Raw genomic sequence first — 18586 nt, 5'->3', positions numbered from 1 at the left:
GGCCAGGCTGGTCTCGAACTTCTGGCCTCAAGTGATCCACCTGCCTTGGCCTCCCGAGTAGCTGAGGCTACAGGCATGTATCACCACTCCTGGCTAATTTCTGTAGGTCCGGGGTTTCACCATGTTGCCCAGGCTGGGATTACGGGTGTGAGCCAATGCACTTGGCCCCAGAACAGTTTTTAACAGATGATGCTGGGACACCTACATATAACCACATAGTTAAGTGAAGTTGGACCCCTTTCTTACTATATGCAAAAATCAACTCAGAATGGTTCATACACCTACATGTAAGAGCTAAAACTTTATAAACCTCTCAGAAAATATAGGAGCAAGTGCTCATGGCCTTGGGTTTGACAGACTTCTTAGGATACTGAAAGTAAAAGTAACCAGAGTCGAATTTCGTTAAAATTTAAAATTTGTTCTTCAAAGCGAACATCAAGAAAGTGAAAAGATAACCCATAGGATGCAAGAAAATATTGGGGTTTTTTTTGTTTTGTTTTTGTTTTTGTTTTGAGACAGAGTCTCCCTCTGTCTTCCAGACTGGAGTGCAGCAGCACAATCTTGGCTCAGTGCAACCCCACCTCCCAGGTTCAAGCAATTCTTGTGCCTCAGCCTCCTAAGTAGTTGGGATTACAGGTGTGCGCTACCACCCCCTACTAATTTTTTTAGTAGAGACAGGATTTCACCATGTTGGCCAGACTGGTCTTGAACTCCTGACCTCAGGTGATCTGCCTGCCTCAGCCTCTCAAAGAAAATATTTGTAAATCATTGGTCTGATAAGGGACTCATGTCCAGGAGATAACAAAAAGGTAATTTGCTGTCAGAGAGGGCACGTCAAAGTCACAATGAGATACATCTTATCCACTTGAATGGTTATAATAAAAAAAGATAAGTTTAAGCAATGATGTAGAGAAACTGGAATATTCTGTTTCCCTTTTTAAAATATACACTTCATTGGTTTCCAGTGTGTTCAGAGTTATGCAACCATCATTTACCAATACAGCTTTTGATGGGATTGTAAGATGGTGTGGGTGCTTTGGAAAAGTTTGGCAGTTCTACAAAAGGTTTTGCAGAGTTGTACTCATTGGTATATATAGCCCATAAAATGAAAACATGTACAATATACATTAATTTTCATAACACTATTATTCACAGCAGCCAACAAGTAGAAACAACCCATGTCCATCACTGACTAAAGAAAATGGTGATGGAATATTCAGCGATAAAAAGGATTGCAATTCTGATAAATGCTGCATCATGAGTGAACTTTGAAAACATGCTAAGTGAAAGGCTAGCCACAGAAGACCACATATTAGTATGATGCCATACACAGGCATACCTTGTTTTATTGCACTTGACAGGGGTGTGTGTGTGTGTGTGTGTTTACACAACCTGAAGGTTTGTGGCAGCTCTGCAATAAACAATTCTTTTGGCACCATTTTTCCAGCAGCTCACTTCATTTCTCTGCCACATTTGGTAATTCTTGTGCTTTCAAACCCTTCCATTATTATATCTTTTATGGTGATATGTGATCAGTTTTATTAGGGTGGTCTGGAATGAAACCCACACGTCTGAGTAATGCTTATCTATGAAATGCCCAGAATAGGGCACATCTATAGAGACAAAAAACAAATTAGTAGTAGCCTAGGGCCAGGGAGTTTGGGGGAGTGACTGTTAATGAGTACACTTTCTTTTGGGGGTAATGAAAATGTTCTAAAATTGATAAATGATGGTTGCATAGCTCTGAACACACTGGAAACCATTGAATTGTGTATTTTAAATAGGGAAATAGAATGTGAATTGTATCTCTAAGGTGTTAAAGTTAATAGAGGCTTTTCACCTTATCGTAATACTGTATTTCCTCAATGCCGAGATGTACTTTTTAAGGCTGGACTTGACTGCTCACTCCTGGGATCCCAGCACTTTGAGAGTCCAAGGCAGGGGGATTGCTTGAGCCCAGGAATTGGAGACCAGCCTGGGCAACAGGTTTTCAGTGTCTCTACAAAATTTATTTTTTTAATTAGCGGGACATAGTGGCATGGGACTGTAGTCCCAGCTACTCAGGAGGCTGAAGTGGGAAGATCACCTGAGCCCAGGCAGTAGTCGAGGCTGCAGTGAGCCAAGATTGTGCCGCTGCACTCCAGCCCAGGTAACAGAATGAGACCCTGTCTCAAAAAAAAAAAAAAAAAAAAAAAATTATATTTATCAGGAAGATAGATGTGATGCTTTTAAATCTGTGTGTAATTGTTCAGGAACTGCATCAGTGCTAATCTGGGGTTTTTGTTTTGGTCAAGATTTCATTGAACATCAGAACTAGAATATATGTTGAGACCAACTATTCTAAATCCTCCATTTTATGATCTTAAGTGTCAGTCTGGCAAAATTCAGAGAAAACATTTCCCAGTAGGAGACTGCAGCTGGGAAGAAGGTGGTGCCAGCAGCAGCTTGTAAGGATATAAAGAGAAAGATCAGAAGAGCTGGCTCTTATTTCCTACTGGAGGAAAAGATACAGCTTTTGGTGACAAGCTGCATTCTTTAGCAGTGACTTTATTTTTCCTTCACCACAAACCAGACTTGTACTATTTCCAGCCTCAGCACATTATTTAGGCACTTCCCCACTGCATTGTTTTAGTTTCTGAAATTGTATCACATTCCCTCCATTGAATCCAACTTTTAATGCAGTGCCCTTCGGAAAAACATGTCATTTTACATTCACCTGTTTTGTGTCTTTTTGGCTTAAACCACCTAAGATTAGGGCCCAGTACATTCTTGACAACATCCATCATTTTATAGGTGCTTCATTTATATATTAACAGACAACCGGAATGCTTCAGAGATTTTTCTCATCAGATCAGACCTTGCTGTTTTTGGTGTTTGACCCTATTTTCTGGCCGGGTGCGGTGGCTAACACCTGTGTCGCGCCTGTAATCCCAACACTTTGGGAGGCCGAGGCGGGTGGATCACTTGAGGCCAGGAATTTGAGACCAGCCTGGCCAACGTGGTGAAACCCTGTCTCTACTAAAAATAAAAAAATTAGCCGGGCATGATGGCGTGTGCCTGTACTCCCAGCTACTCGAGGTTGAGGTAGGAGAATTGCTTGAACCTGGGAGGTGGAGGTTGTAGTGAGCCAAGATAAGACCCTATCTTCTGTCCTGCCTCAGCATATTTTATAACCCTGTCTTCCATTTGTATTCTGTCCCCTTCCATGCTGCTGCATTTTTCCACAGTGCATATTTTAAATTATTCCTTTTCTCCTTTTCTTAAAGGCAGATGATTTCTTTTGGATTCTTGCTCTTTCTCTCTTTTGCGTGCAGACACATGGAGAACTAAAAGTATTAAGGAAAAGATTGTTTAAATGTATTTGAAATTTGCTTCTCTGTGAATTCCATCTTAAAATTCAAACTCATAGGACAAGCCCATGTGTGTCTCCTAATCAACAATGTGGAGATGGTCGTTAGATAAGACTGTATAAGACATTTAAGTAAATGATAGTGGAAAACGGAAGAGAGGAAGTCAGAGGAATCAGGAAGGATGAGATGTCTATCTCCAGTGACTGGTGTCATTAGAGAACAGTCCATATATTAAGCCCTTATCTTGGTAAGTGCCTTACTTATCTACTTATTCCTTACAACACTTTTTTTTTTTTTTTAATGGAGTCTAGCTCTGTGGTCCAGGCTGGAGTGCAGGGGCGTGATCTCAGTTCGCTGCAACCTCCGCCTCCCAGGTTCAAGCAATTCTCGTGTTGCACCCTCCTGAGTAGCTGGGATTACAGGGGTGAATGACTGCACCTGACCGCCAACGCTTTATTAAGATAGGCATTTTGTCTGTTACGCTGATGAGGAACCTTAATACTCAGAGATATTAAGAAGCTTGTGTAAGGCCACATACATAATTAAATGCCAGAGCAGAAATTCCAGGAAATGCCTATACAAGTATATCTGGTTTAGTTTTGGACCTGTTGAAGTTCCAGTGGGACGGGTAGGTGGAACTTTGAAAGAGGCAACAACCCAGGTATTTTCACTTGGGAAAATGTTGGGTGTAATTTATATCAAGTTTTCCTTTTTTGTTTTATTGTTATTTAATCCAAATCATTAGCCTTTTTTCTTTTTGAGACAGCAATTTTTTTTTCTTTTTGTTATTGTTATTTAATCCAAATCATTAGCAGTTTTTCTCTTTTCTTTTTCTTTCACTTTGTCACCCAGCCTGGAGTGTAGTGGCGCAATCTCATCCCACTGTAGCTCAACCTCCTGGGCTCAAGTGATCCTGCTGCCTCAGTCCCCCAAGTAACTGGGACTACAGGTGTACGTCACCACTTCTGGCTAATTTTTGTATCTTTTATAGAGACTGGGTTTCACCATGTTGCCCAGGCTGGTCTCAAACTCCTGAGCTCAAGCTATCCGCCTGTCTTGGCCTTCCAAACTGCAAGGATTATAGGCGTGAGCCACTGTGCCAGCCCCATTAGCAATTTTTCATAGCATATCCACAAAGTTCTAATATGTATATAATGTATATTGCAAGAACATACGTGCTTTGATTTATGTTTTTCAGTTATGTAATTATGTTGAGTCCCAACTGTGTGCCAGATACCGTGCTGAGTAGGTAGTAAACATTGGTAAGCAAAACAGACATAGCCCCTGCCCTTATCAAACTACCCAGATAGCCCGGGGACAGTGGCTCTCACCTGTAATCTTAGCACTTTGGGAGGCCAAGGCTGGAAGATCGCTTGAGGCCAGGAGTTTGAGACCAGCCTGGTCAGCGAGACACTGTTTCTGCCAAAACAAAAAAATTGCTGGGCATGGTGATGCGTACCTGTAATCCCACCTCCTGGGGAGGCTGCAGTGGGAGGATTACTTGAGCCTAGAAGTTGGAGGTTGCAGTGAGTTGTGTTTGTATGCCTTTATCATTAGATCCATATTTAGGCCCTGAAACAGGCTAATCAAAATATTTAGGGTTGTTTTTTTTTTTCATTTGTTTTCAGCTGGGAACAAAACACAGTAGCTTTGCAAATATAAAGTGGAAGCACAACCTAGCACTGGCATTGGAGGTCCTCAAAACGGTCCCCAGGTTTGGTGATTCAACAGGAGGACTCATAGGACTTAGTATATAATCTTTCTCACAGCCATGATTTGTTAAAGCAAAACCAGCTAAGGGGAGAGGTGCTTTGGTCCAAAGGGAACTAAGCGCAAGCTTCCAAGAGTTATCTCCTAGTGGAATCACACAGGATGTGCTTAATTCCTTCAACATATATGAAAGGTTTTCTGCCAGAGAAGCTCATCTGGGGACTCAGTGCCCCAGGTACTGATTAGGCACCCACTGCCTAACATATGACAAAAATCCAGATTCTCAGAGGGAAAGCGGGTGTTGAACATAAACCATATAGTATTTGTTTATATAGAGAGTCAGCAGGGAATGGTGGGAACCACCCCCAAATCCACATCTTTTTGTTGTTGTTGTTGAGATGGGGTCTCACTCTGTCACCCAGGCTGGAGTGCAGTGACAAGATCTCGGCTCACTGCAACCTCTGCCTCCTGGGTTCAAGCAATTTTCTTGCCTCAGCCTCCTGAGTAGCTGGGATTACAGGCGTGCACCACCACACCCAGCTAATTTTAGTATTTTTAGTAGAGATGGGGTTTCACCTTGTTGGCCAGGCTGGTCTCGAACTCCTGACCTCAAGTTATCTGCCTGCCTCGGCCTTCGAAAGTTCTGGGATTACAAGCGTGAGCCACTGCACCTGGCCATCACATCTTTTAAAATTGTTGTTTTTATACCCCTGTGTAATCTACTCACTTAGTGTCTGTTAGCCAACAATTGAATCACGATTCCATTTTGCTGCCTAGAAAATCAGTGGCTCTCTAGTTACGAAAACAATTGATAACTCAGATATCAAGCCATTTTTAAGCAAGTATCATGGGAATTAAAATTTAAAATTAGGCATGTGTGGTAAGAAGGGTGAGGCCACATTCATCTTTAAAATATCAGGAGGTCTTAGTCATTTCCTTTCCTCTATGGTTTTCTGAAAATTTGCATGTAAACTGAAATTAGATTGTTGAATCATTTTAAATATCTAAAAGATACATAGAGGGTTCCTTTATTTTAACAAAAAAGTACCAAAGGAGAAAATACACTCAACATGAATTAAAATATAGTTTTTATTTTCTTCTCTAATGTTTATTAATATTTCCCCATAAAGTAGAACTTTCCTTTTCTGTTCTGCTTTCTGTATTCTCTTTTTTTTTTTTTTTCTGTTTTGAGACGGAGTCTCGCTCTGTTCCCCAGGCTGGAGTGCAGTGGCCGGATCTCAGCTCACTGCAAGCTCCGCCTCCCAGGTTTACGCCATTCTCCTGCCTCAGCCTCCCGAGTAGCTGGGACTACAGGCGCCCACCACCTCGCCCGGCTAGTTTTTTGTATTTTTTAGTAGAGACGGGGTTTCACAGTGTTAGCCAGGATGGTCTCGATCTCCTGACCTCGTGATCCGCCCGTCTCGGCCTCCCAAAGTGCTGGGATTACAGGCTTGAGCCACCGCGCCCGGCCGCTTTCTGTATTCTCTACACATATGTGAACCACAAGACTGAAGAAATCTAGCCTCTGAAAAACCCATAGTTGGAGTTTATTTGCTCTAAAACAATTTAGTTATTTTTGTTTGTTAGATTCAAGGATTTAAGAGACCCTTTATATCATCCAAAGTTTGTTCCCAGTTTGCATGTGGATGACAGTTCATCAAAACTGGTCAACTAGGACTGAGACTAAGATTCAGGAAGGTAGTCTAGACTGGAAATAGTAATTCAAGGGTCGAAGAACTCAGAGCTGGCAGAGATCACAACAGAGGCTAAGAGTTTGTAGTATTCAAAGAGAAGCCAGAAAGTCAGGACCAAAGCCAAGGACAGTAGCACTTAGCTTACAGTCTGCAAAGCAGAGAATCATGATGGGGAGAATCATGATGATGGGGAGATGTTAGATAGAATAATTTACAAATATTGGCATTTACAAAGCTCTTAGTTATCTCATGATTGTATCAACTCTCTGAAGTGGGTGCTGTTATCTGCTTTATTCAGTTACATTATTCAGATACATTAAGGGACTTGGTCCAAGCAATCACTGTAAGTAGCTGAGCGGAGACTAAAATCTCATAATTTAATTCTTCAGACTGAAAATCTCATCTTCTGAGATAGTAGCGTTTTTCAGACTGTTCTGTTGATTCTGAGGATTCTGCAAAGGTAACCAAGGTGAGGGCTTGCAGATGGGGAGCCTCATCCCTCCTAGGCCACACTGTATCCCAGCTTCATTCCATCAGAGTTGCTCAGTTTTAAATATTATTATTATAGGCCAGGCACCGTGGCTTACCCCTGTGGTCCCACTGCTCAGGAGGCTGCGGTTGGAGGATTGCTTGAGCCCGAGAGGTTGAGTTTATAGTAAGTTGTGTTTGCGCCACTGCATTTAAGCCTGGGCAACAGAGGGAGACCCTGTCTCAAATAAAAGGTGGGGGTTATACATACAACTCCTTTGAATGAATTGTGTAAAAAATCCATTGGATTAGGAGCAGTAGAATTCTAATTTCAGTATTGTCAATTATGTGACTGTAGGCAAGCTTGGTCCTATGAAATGGGAAAGTTAGTCTTAGATGACTTTCAGATTTATTTTTGCCATAGTCCAATCCATTAAAAAAATTTTTTTAAATTATTTTTAGAGATGGGGTCTTGCTGTGTTGTCCAGGCTGGTCTCTCTTATCCCATGGAAATAGTTCATTTAACATTCCATGCCACCTCTTCAGTGATGTTTGTGTTTATATCCTTTAGGCAGAATGAGAATGTTTTGTTATAGGTTTTCTTCTAATAGCTGAAGTTAAGGCAGGGTGAAACACAGTCAGTACAGCCACACACTAGCCCAGCTTCCTGCCCTCCCAGGGCTCCCTTTCCCTTCTATCTCTGACTAAAAAATAAGCCCTCAAAAGGTTTTGAAAAAATAATCTTTTTCCTCCATATTTTAATATTTTAGGAACAAGTTCCAGTTCCAGTCTACCACCCAACACCTAGCCAGACTCGGCTAGCAACTCAGCTGACTGAAGAGGAGCAGATTAGGATAGCTCAAAGAATAGGCCTTATACAACATCTGCCTAAAGGAGTTTATGACCCTGGAAGAGATGGATCAGAAAAAAAGATCCGGGAGTAAGTTTTAATTAATTTGTACATTTCAAAGTTTTATTTTCCAGTTGCTTTTGAAAATTTTGCCTTTTCTCCTGCACTTTAGAAAGTCAGACATTTAATATATTGAAATACTTTGCTTAATGCAAGAGAATGTTTAATTTTTTTTCATAGCTCTATTACTGGCTACTAGCAAGAGAATGTTATATAGTAATTAAAAATTTTCACAGGCTGGGCACAGTGCCTCACACCTGTAATCCCAGCACGTTAGGAGGCTGAGGTGGGCAGATCACTTGAGACCAGGAATTCAAGACCAACCTGGCCAACATGATGAAACCTCATCTCTACTAAAAATACGAAAATTCGCCAGGCATGGTGGCACGTGCCTGTAATCCCAGCTACTCGGGAGGCTGAGGTGGGAGAATCACTTGAAACTGTCTCAAAAAATAAAATTAAATTAAATTAATAAATAAAGAGAAAGTTAATGAAGAGAGCTTTAACTTACAGCAACCCAGTAAGTAGGCTGAAGTTAGTGTTTCTGTTTTACAGTTATTAAAATGAAAATTATCTTAGTCCAGGATTACACTAAATAGTGCAAAAAAACAAAGTTGATCTAACTGATGCTTTTCTACCTAAAATAATCTCGTTCTCCTTAAGGTATCTGCTATAGTATGTAGCTGTTTACAAGCACAGCAGTAAACTTGATCCATATGTAATCCATTTATCTTTGCTCTGTTGATTGCTCCTAAGTCCTGCAAATTCTCGGGGGATTTAAGTAAGAGATTGTGTATAGATCAACATTAGGAAAAAATTCAATTTGCATGCTTTGGTGATAAGATGACAGGCAAAGCATTCTGATGTGTTACTCAGATTAACACTGTCTTTAATGGGATTTAAACAGTTTTCTGAATAGGACACCTCTGAAAATGCCTTCTGATTTCTCTCTGTTGCTCCCAACAGGTGTGTGATCTGTATGATGGACTTTGTTTATGGGGACCCAATTCGATTTCTGCCGTGCATGCACATCTATCACCTGGACTGTATAGATGACTGGTTGATGAGATCCTTCACGTGCCCCTCCTGCATGGAGCCAGTGGATGCAGCACTGCTTTCATCCTATGAGACTAATTGAGCCGGGGTCTCTCATCTGACTTCAAGTGAACCACCATTTTGGTGGTTTTGATCTTTTGTCACTGAGCCCAAAGAGCCAGGGATTAGGAATTAAGATCATGCACAAAAGTTTCCTTAAAATTCCTGGATGGCTGCAGATGTTGGGGGAAAAGTACGTGATATTTTAGAAACTTAGTGGGAAAAGTAGGATGGTATTTTTATGTAAAGCCTTGACCCAATGTTTAAAAATATAATTGTATTTAGATCTTGTTATTGCTCCAGTACATAGGAATTGTGTAAAGTGTTACAGCAGCTGTATTTGTTTAAATTGTGTGTATTGAAGATTAGGAAAAAGATAGTAGTTATTTTTCCTAAATGAAATAACTTTCTTCTCTTCCCCTTCCCCACCCAAATTCTTTTCTGAAGTTGCTGGCATTTGGGTCAAGGTTTTATTAAAAGCTACATTTTATAACACTGGCACACACACAAAAGTAGTTTTAAGCTTGTTTGCACAGTTCTTTTTTTCCATTGGAAATGGAATTCATTGCCTTAGGTCTTTTTAAATAGTGTATTATTATCGTTGGGGCTGGCTCTATGCTTGAAAACCAGTTTATTTATAACCTGTTATAAGTGCTATATTCTGTTTGCAGTTAGGAAATGCAGAATTCAAAGTGATCTCCTAGCTTGTAAGCAAACTGAGATGCACTATCCCTTTTCTATAAGTTAATGTGTCAAGAAACCAACTCTATTAAAGTGGGGTTTAATATTGCCCTTTCCTATGTGTTTTATCTAATTATTTTGGTTGTTAATATGGTGATAATGGAAAGTCAAGTTAAATTTTAAATATTAAGAATTCTGATTTATTGAGATTGAATTATGCCACCACGTTTATGTAAAAATGAAGGTGGCACCTTGGTGAGACCTAATGAGAAATAATTACTCAGTTGTAACAATTTTGATTTATTCTCTTTCTTCTGACCTCCCTTCCCTCTTGTCTTGAACCATAGCAAAAGGATACTGCATCTCTGATTACTGTAGTGCTGAGGTTATTGAAGTTATATAAAACACATCTCAGTCTCTGTTTCTTGGAAAGGTATCTATTACATCCTGCTAGCTGACTGACAAAACTAAGCAGGGAGAATAAAGATAACTGTATTTTATGTTTTGCACACAAACACAGAATTTGTATAACCATATGACTTCATAGTTGTGATCTCAAAAAAGAAGGAATTTCTCCTTTGTTTCTTGCAGTTAATGTAAGAATACTTTAAATCTCTAAGCTTCTGAAGTGTTAGAGGTAGAGTTGGTCTAGTAAAGATGTAGTAGTAATGTTTTATCCATTTAGCATGTGTTTATTTTTTCATATGTACTCAAAGGTGACTTATTGGTTCACCTCAGTGATATTACATACAGCTAAAAAAAATCATTCATTAGCAAAAGGAAAAGTGGTCTCAACCTAACATCAGAAAGAAGTGTTTCTTATTATTATTTTATATTGGGTTGAATATTGAACTCTAACACTTTTCTACATGCAAAACACAGTGTCATGAAGGTTATTCATAATTGCATTATAGAGGAATGTAGTATGTCATAAGTACTTTGTAAAGATTTGACATTCAACTGTAGTATCCATATGTTGCTTAAATTTCTTTATGAGCCCCATGATGGAAAGACTTAAAGATGAATTTGAGAAAAATTGAAGACATTAGATTATCAGGTTCTGTTAAATTGTTACATGTATCTTGCTTAAATTTCTGTTTATTAATTTATATCCACCCAATTACATAAAGCAGATTTGGAGGAAACAACTGAGGTTGTGCAATATTTTCTGTGATAATTGCTTTTTTATTCTTGTGTTTTCTACTTAAACATGATGTCTGTCATCAAGTATTATAGTCAGACTTTCTTTTTTTCTAGATTGTTAAAATTGGTAAATGAACTTTTTTTAAAATCATCTTCCATGTTGCAGTTAGTCTTTCTTTTCAATACAAGTCTTTCACAGAAGTTTGGTGGTAATACTGAAGGAACTAGCATTGGGCAGAATGTGTCATTTTTAGGCACTTTGTATTCTCAACATACAATGTTAAGAACCATCAATTTTGACGTTTACTAAGTTGTTAAATAAAGTTATAATACAGCTGTGAAGGGCTAAAGTTAGAGTTGATTATGTAAGTATTCCCCATATCTTTTAAAAGAGTTGTGTATAATTATTTTAAAATACCTCTCTCTATATATATATATATATACACGCCTGTGGGAAGTATTTTTTATTGTTTGGCATTTACTATCATTTAATCATGTACTTAGGCTTGATAGCACCAAAGCTTTTAAAACCAAACAATAGCTGTAATCTCTTGATTTAGATATGGGCTAGATATGTTCAAGCTTGGCTGTGGGATTTGAAATTTCTGAAAAGCTTAACCAGGAAGAAACAAAAGAATCTTATCCTTTTGAATGCAAAACCCAACAAGTTGAAATACTTTCAGATATTTGTAGTTTAGCTAACACAAACTTTCTGTGAGTGTTCTTTATAGGGAATCTCTTCAGTACTAGAAGACTCACTCCCTACTATTGTTGTTTATCATGTGATGTAAAACTGTATGATTTCACAGAGTAGTAAGCATTGAGGTCACAGATCCCCTGCATACAAATCTTCATAAAGAAGCATTGATTTTTAAAAAGGAGCAACACTTAAGTATAGTAATCCCCCTTATCCACCGTTTCTGCCATGTCACATACCCACACACTATGGTGCAAGAAGGTATTTTGAGAGAGAGATACCACATTCACATAATTTTTTTCTTTTTTTTTTTTTCTTTTTTTTTGAGATGGAGTTTCGCTCTTGTTACCCAGGCTAGAGTGCAATGGTGCATTCTCAGCTCACTGCAACCTCTGCCTCCTGGGTTCAAGCAATTTATCCCGCCTTAGCCTCCCGAGTAGCTGGGATTACAGGCATGTGCCACCATGCCTGGCTAATTTTGTATTTTTAGTAGAGACGGGGTTTCTCCATGTTGATCAGGCTGGTCTTGAACTCCCGACCTCACGTGATCCACCTGTCTCGGCCTCCCAAAGTGCTGGGATTACAGGCGTGAGCCACTGCGCCCAGCCTCGCATAACTTTTCTTACAATCTATTGTTATAACTTTTGTAAATACAATTTACAAAATTGTATTTACCGGGAATGGTGGCTCACACCTGTAATCCCAGCACTTCAGGAGGCCAAGGCAGGTGGATCACTGGAGGTCAGGAGTTTGAGACCAGTCTGGCCAACATGGTGAACCCCGTCTCTACTAAAAAGACAAAGATTAGCCAGGCATGGTGATGCACACTTGGAATCCCAACTACTTGGGAGCGTGAGGCTGGAAAATCGCTTAAACCCGGAAGGCAGAGGTTGCAGTGAGCCGAGATCGCACCACCGCACTCCAGCCTGGGCAACAGAGTGAGATTCTGTCTCAAAAAAAAAGACAAACTTACTGTTTTACCAATATTGTTCCTAATTTCTTACTGTGCCTGATCCATAAATTAAACTGTATCATAGGTATGTATGTGTAGGTATATGTGGTACTATCCACAGTTTGAGATACGCAGTGGGCTTCTTGGAGAGTATATCCCACAGATAAAGTGGGTGATACCGTAGTCAAAAGGAGAGCTGCCTAAGGTCTTGAGACTGGAAGTGGTAAACGAGAGAGAGTACGTTTCTTCAGCATGAGTCACAAAAATAGTTGGTGGCTATCTCTGCTTACAAAAGCAGTGGGTAGCAGTCATGGAGTCAACTGATGAAACGCGTGTAAATGCATCTTGGTGTAATCTCAACTAATTTTTTAAGCCTTAATTTTAAAATTTGTGGACACAAGAAAAGTTGGATTTTAGGTTAATATCCTTCAAGTAATGTTAAATTTACCTATGTGAATTTAACCACTCTTCGGTTTTTAAATTTTTATTATATTTTTATTTTTAAAATTTTTTCTTTTAAATATCAACTGCTCTTTTACTGGGCGGGAAGAGACAGAAGACGATTTGACCTGTCCTGTACTCTTTTTTTCTTCTTTTTTTTTTTTTTGAGACGGTCTTTCTCTGTCTCCCAGGTTGTAGTACAGTGGTGTGATCATGGCTCACTCTGCTCACTCGTCTCTTCGAATCCCCATTTTCCCCACCATGGGAGTGTTGGTAGATCAGTAGTTCTCAGAGCACAATTACCTAGGGCTCTGGATGTTTATTAGTAATGGAGACCCTTATCATATCAGAGTGGGAGAGGAGAAACAGAAATTTTTGAGACAGGGTCTCACTCTATCTCCCAGACTGGAGGGCAGTGGCGCAATGATGGCTCACTGCAACCTCCACCTCTCAGGCTCAAGCAGTCCTCCCAAGGAGCTGAGACTACAGGCACACGCCGCCACACCTGGCTAATTTTTTTTTTTTTTTTTTTTTTTTTGTAGAGATGGGTTTTTGGCATGTTGCCCAGGCTGGTCTCAAACTGGGCTCGAATGATCCTCCACCTCGGCCCCCCAAAGTGCTGGGGTTACAGGTGTGGGTCACCATACCTGGCTATGTATAATTTGCAACAGGTTCTCCAAGTGACTCTGATGCACTAGCAGGTTTTGCAACCATTGGTAGATGATCCCTTCCCAAACTTGTAAAATACAGGTTTGGTACATTTTTGTTTCCTGAGAAATTAGAAGCCGTATTGGGCACTTGGTGGTTATTCAGAGATGGATTGTCCAGGCACGATTTTCTAGACTTACTGCTCTTCATTTGTCCTTTTGCTATTTCCTTGCTCTTTAGCATAGATACAGAGCATCCAGATAAGTCCCTTTACAACCTATTTCCTGATTTTACAACCTTCTTCCATCAGAGGCACCAGTGAATTACAAAAAGGGTTTGAGATTTATTTGCACATTTTAATTATCCACATTGTTTTTGTTTGCTTTATCTTTTTTTTTTTTCTGAGACGGAGTCTCGCTCTGTCGCCTGGGCTGGAGTGCAGTGGCCAGTTCTCAGCTCACTGCAAGCTCCGCCTCCCGGGTTTACACCATTCTCCTGCCTCAGCCTCCGGAGTAGCTGGGACTACAGGCGCCCGCCACCTCGCCCGGCTAGTTTTTTGTATTGTTTGCTTTATAACACTGAGCAGTTAGGAACAAGCTTTTGTTTTGGAGACAGGGTCTGGCTGTGTCCCACCTGGGCTGGATCACTGTAAGCTCAGACTCCTGCGCTCAAGTGATTTTTCCCACCTCAGTCTCCGGAGTAGCTGGGATTGACTGCAGGTGCGCTCAACCATGTCCAGCTAGGCCGGGCGTGGTGGCTCAAGCCTGTAATCCCAGCACTTTGGGAGGCCGAGACGGGCGGATCACGAGGTCAGGAGATCGAGACCATCCTGGCTAACATGGTGAAACTCCGTCTCTACTAAAAAATACAAAAAACTAGCCGGGCGCGGTGGCGGGCGCCTGTAGTCCCAGCTACTCGGGAGGCTGAGGCAGGAGAATGGCGTGAACCCGGGAGGCGGAGCTTGCAGTGAGCTGAGATCCGGCCACAGTACTCCAGCCCGGGCGACAGAGCGAGACTCCACCTCAACAAAAAAAAAAAAAAAAAAAAAAAAAACCATGTCCAGCTAATGTTTTGGTTTTTTGTAGAGATGGAGTCTCACTATATTGCCCAGGCTGGCCTGAAACTCCTGGCCTCGAGATTCTCCTGCCTCAGCCTTCCAAAGTGCTGGGATTATAGGCCTGAATCACTGCTCCCAGTCTGGCACTGCCTTAGGACAATAGCTGGATGCATCTGATTAATGTTATTAACTGACTGAAGCCATTTATCATTTCTTCACATACAGTTTTTTAATAAAAGTATGGTCGAGATTACCTTTACGTTACATTTCTGTTTCTTGAGAAAAATTACTGTTCACTGGCACATTTAGTCATCTTCAGGTGCTTCCCGTAGAAAGTTTGTTTTCTCTTTGAGTGAAGGAGTGTTAGCAATAGGCACATGTTTTAAGCATCTAAAACTGATGGCGATGAAGGAGCAGCACCTATTTGCTTTGAACCCCTTCTCTAATATTTGTGCTTGTGGGCTCCACATCAGTTAGCACTGAGAAAAAGAAGTTGAGGAACATAACTAAGGGGCCTCCCTAAGAGTCTTGTCATGGCACTGTGTACTCTGAATGCCGGTGAGAAGATTTGGTTGGCTATGCAAAAAAAAGTTCACCTTCTCACTGGCGGCCACCACAGTAGCTGATCTGGTCAGCTAGGACCCAAAAGCAAGTTTGAAGCGTTTGTGAATTGAGAAGCCTGGACTGTGCTATCAGAAAGACATTGAGATTGGCTTCCAGCATTACCCAGATGAGGTGCAGGAATAGGCTGCATTCTGCCAACCCCAGAATTAGAGCTAGGCCTTCAGCTTTGAAACAATGCAGAATGATGATCCCCTCTGCAAAGCTTAATTGAACTTGGTAAACACATTATAAATTAACAGCTACAACTTTACAGTGTGCAAGGTGTAGGGAAGGGAAGAGGTTTGGTCTTGCTTACACTCATCACTATCTGTAGTGTTATCTTGACACAAGGAAGAATAATTCATAGGCATCTTTTTTTTTTTTTTTTGAGATGGAGTTTCACTCTTGTTGCCCAGGCTGGAGTGCAATGGCACGATCTCAGCTCACCGCAACCTCCAACTCCCAGGTTCAAGCAATTCTCCTGCCTCAGCCTCCCAAGTAGCTGGGATTGCAGGCATGCACCACCATGCCCGGCTAATTTTGTATTTTTAGTAGAGATGAGATTTCGCCATGTTGAAGCTGGTCTCGAACTCCTGACCTCCAGGTGATCCGCCCGCCTCAGCCTCCCAAAGTGCAGGGATTACAGGCGTGAGCCACCACGCCTGGCCGGCATTCTTATTTCTGGTTGTGAGACAGGTGCTATTCTAGTAAGGTATTTTCAGATGGGCTGTTTTTGCAAGTCCTGCTCTCAGGACTCTTTCTTAAACTTTGAGTTAATGGCTTTGAAGATATACTTGAAGTAAGAAATCCTGGTCCTGGGCATGGATTTTAATGAACTGGATTTCTGATTTTTTGTGAAGAACAAGGAACATGAAATACCTATTCATTGAGTCTTAGTACCTAATTATAACTTAGCATATTGACAGCTTTTTTTTTTTTGACACAGTCTTACTCTGTTGCCCAGGCTGGAGTGCAATGGTGCAATCTTGGCTCACTGTAACCTCTGCCTCCTGGGTTCTAGTGATTCTCCTGCCTCAGCCTCCTGAGTAGCTGGGACTACAGGGGCACATCCCCATGCTCATTTAAATTTTGTATTTTTAGTAGAGACGGAGTTTCACCATCCTGCCCAGGCTGGTTTCGAATTCCTGAACTCAGACAACCCACCCGCCTCAGCCTCCCAAAGTGCTAGGATTACAGGTGTGAGCCACCGCGCCCGGCCAAGATGCAGCATTTTTATGCGTTAGACAAACCAGAAGCAATTGGTGCTGGAGACTAACTTCCATGTTTAACCCTATATAATCCATTCTTCACACAGCAGTTAAATTAAGGTGAATAAGTAAATTGATGTCATTCCCCTACTTAAAACTTTAATAGCTTCCTGTAATGCAGAGCATAAAACCCAGACTCCTTAACAGGGATGAGTTGGCTTTCTGCCTTTTCATTTGAATCAACCGTTTAGCCTCATGGGCTGTCTTCGTGCCTTCTAAAATGCCAAGTTCTTTCCTGTCTCAAGTCTTTTTGTGCTATTATTTCTGCCCTGCAGCTCTCTTCTCCACTTTGTTCAGATAGCTGACTTCTTATCCTCTAGACCAGATACATCCCACTTACAAGCATGAATTGCGAATTTCGTCCTCATGGAGTATCACAGAATGTAATTGCACAAACCTAGATGGTATTGTTGCTTCTAGGCTACAGACCTGGACAGCGTGTTACTGTGTTGAATATCCTGGGCATTTGTAACACAGTGCTTGTATTTGTGCATCTAAACACAGAAAACAGTGTAAAAGATAAAAACAGTGTAAAAGATAAAAACAGTATACCTGTAGTTACCATGAAGGGCGCTTGCAGGACTGGAGGTTGCTCGGGGTGAATCAGTGAGTAAGTGGTGCATGAATGTACACTACTGCAGACTTTATAAACACCACACTTGGGCTACATTGTTTGTTATTTAAAATATTCTTTTTTCAATAATTAACAGCTTACTGTACTTTTATAAACTTTCTAATTTTTTTAACTTTTAAACTTTTATAATATGTACCATATATAATTGTATGTGCGATAATTTTATATGACTGGGCCGGGCGTGGTGGCTCATGCTTGTAATCCCAGCCCTTTGGGAGGCCAAGGCAGGCAGATCACCTGAGGTTGGGAGTTCCAGACCAGCATAGCCAACACATGGTGAAACCCCGTCTCTACTAAAAATTAGCTGGGCATGGTGGTGCACGCCTATAATATTAGCTACTTGGGAAGCAGAGGCAGGAGAATCACTTGAACACAAGAGGTGGAGGTTGCAATGATCTGGAGTGCCAAGATCATGCCACTGCGCTCCAGCCTAGACGACGAGCGGAAGACCGTCTCAAAAAAAAAAAAAATTTTGACAATTGGCAGTGCAGTAGGTATGTTTACACCAACATCACCACAAACATGAGTAACGTGTTGCCCTACAAACTTACCATGGCTATATCACTAGAGCATAGGAATTTTTCTTTTCTTTCTTTTTTGAGACGGACTTTTGCTCTTGTCCAAGCTGGAGTGCAATGGCACAATCTCGGCTCACCGCAACCCCTGCCTCTTGGGTTCAAGCAATTCTCCTGCCTCAGCTTCCCGAGTAGCTGGGATTACAGGCATGTGCCACGCATCCGGCTAATATTGTATTTTTAGTAGAGAAGGGGTATCTCCATGTTGGTCAGGCTGGTCTCGAACTTCCGACCTCAGGTGATCTGCCCGCCTCAGCCTCCCAAAATGCTGGGATTATAGGCGTGAGCCACCGCACCTGGCAGGACTTTTTCAACTCCATCATAATCTCATGAACCCACCGTCATATATATGGTCTGTGACTGATGGAAACATCGTTATGTGGCAGATGACTGTATTTACTCCATGGTTCAAATTCTTTGTTAACTCCTATGACTTCACTTTCAGAACAAGCTCCATGAGAGCAGGACAGTAGGTCTTCAAAAGATATGTAATAAATGAAGGGAAGGAGAAAATGGGGAAAAAGAGGTCCTTAGAAATCTGAGCTAACTAACATCTCAAGGAGTTTCCCATTGCAAATAGGGATCTTATAAAGAAGAGTTTGGAGGGTGGCCAAGAGAAGGGCGACAAAGGCAAAGCTCTCCTTGAAGGTGCAGCTTGCT

At 41.1% G+C, this 18586-nt stretch overlaps 1 protein-coding gene across 1 annotated transcript in view; it reads left to right on the top strand.

Annotated features, from left to right (window-relative positions):
• Positions 1 to 11393, top strand: part of RNF11 (ring finger protein 11) — a 36574-nt gene extending 25181 nt beyond the window's left edge. Inside the window, exons 2-3 of the mRNA XM_023189004.2 lie at positions 7993 to 8162; positions 9099 to 11393. Coding sequence (XP_023044772.1) covers positions 7993 to 8162; positions 9099 to 9270 — 342 coding nt within the window. The 3' untranslated portion in view covers positions 9271 to 11393. The remainder of the gene's footprint in view (positions 1 to 7992; positions 8163 to 9098) is intronic.
• Positions 11394 to 18586: the final 7193 nt, after the last annotated feature.

The sequence above is a fragment of the Piliocolobus tephrosceles genome, chromosome 1 (genome assembly GCF_002776525.5).
Source record: "Piliocolobus tephrosceles isolate RC106 chromosome 1, ASM277652v3, whole genome shotgun sequence".
In the NCBI taxonomy this organism is placed as follows: domain Eukaryota; kingdom Metazoa; phylum Chordata; class Mammalia; order Primates; family Cercopithecidae; genus Piliocolobus; species Piliocolobus tephrosceles.
This window is presented reverse-complemented; position numbering and strand designations above follow the sequence as displayed.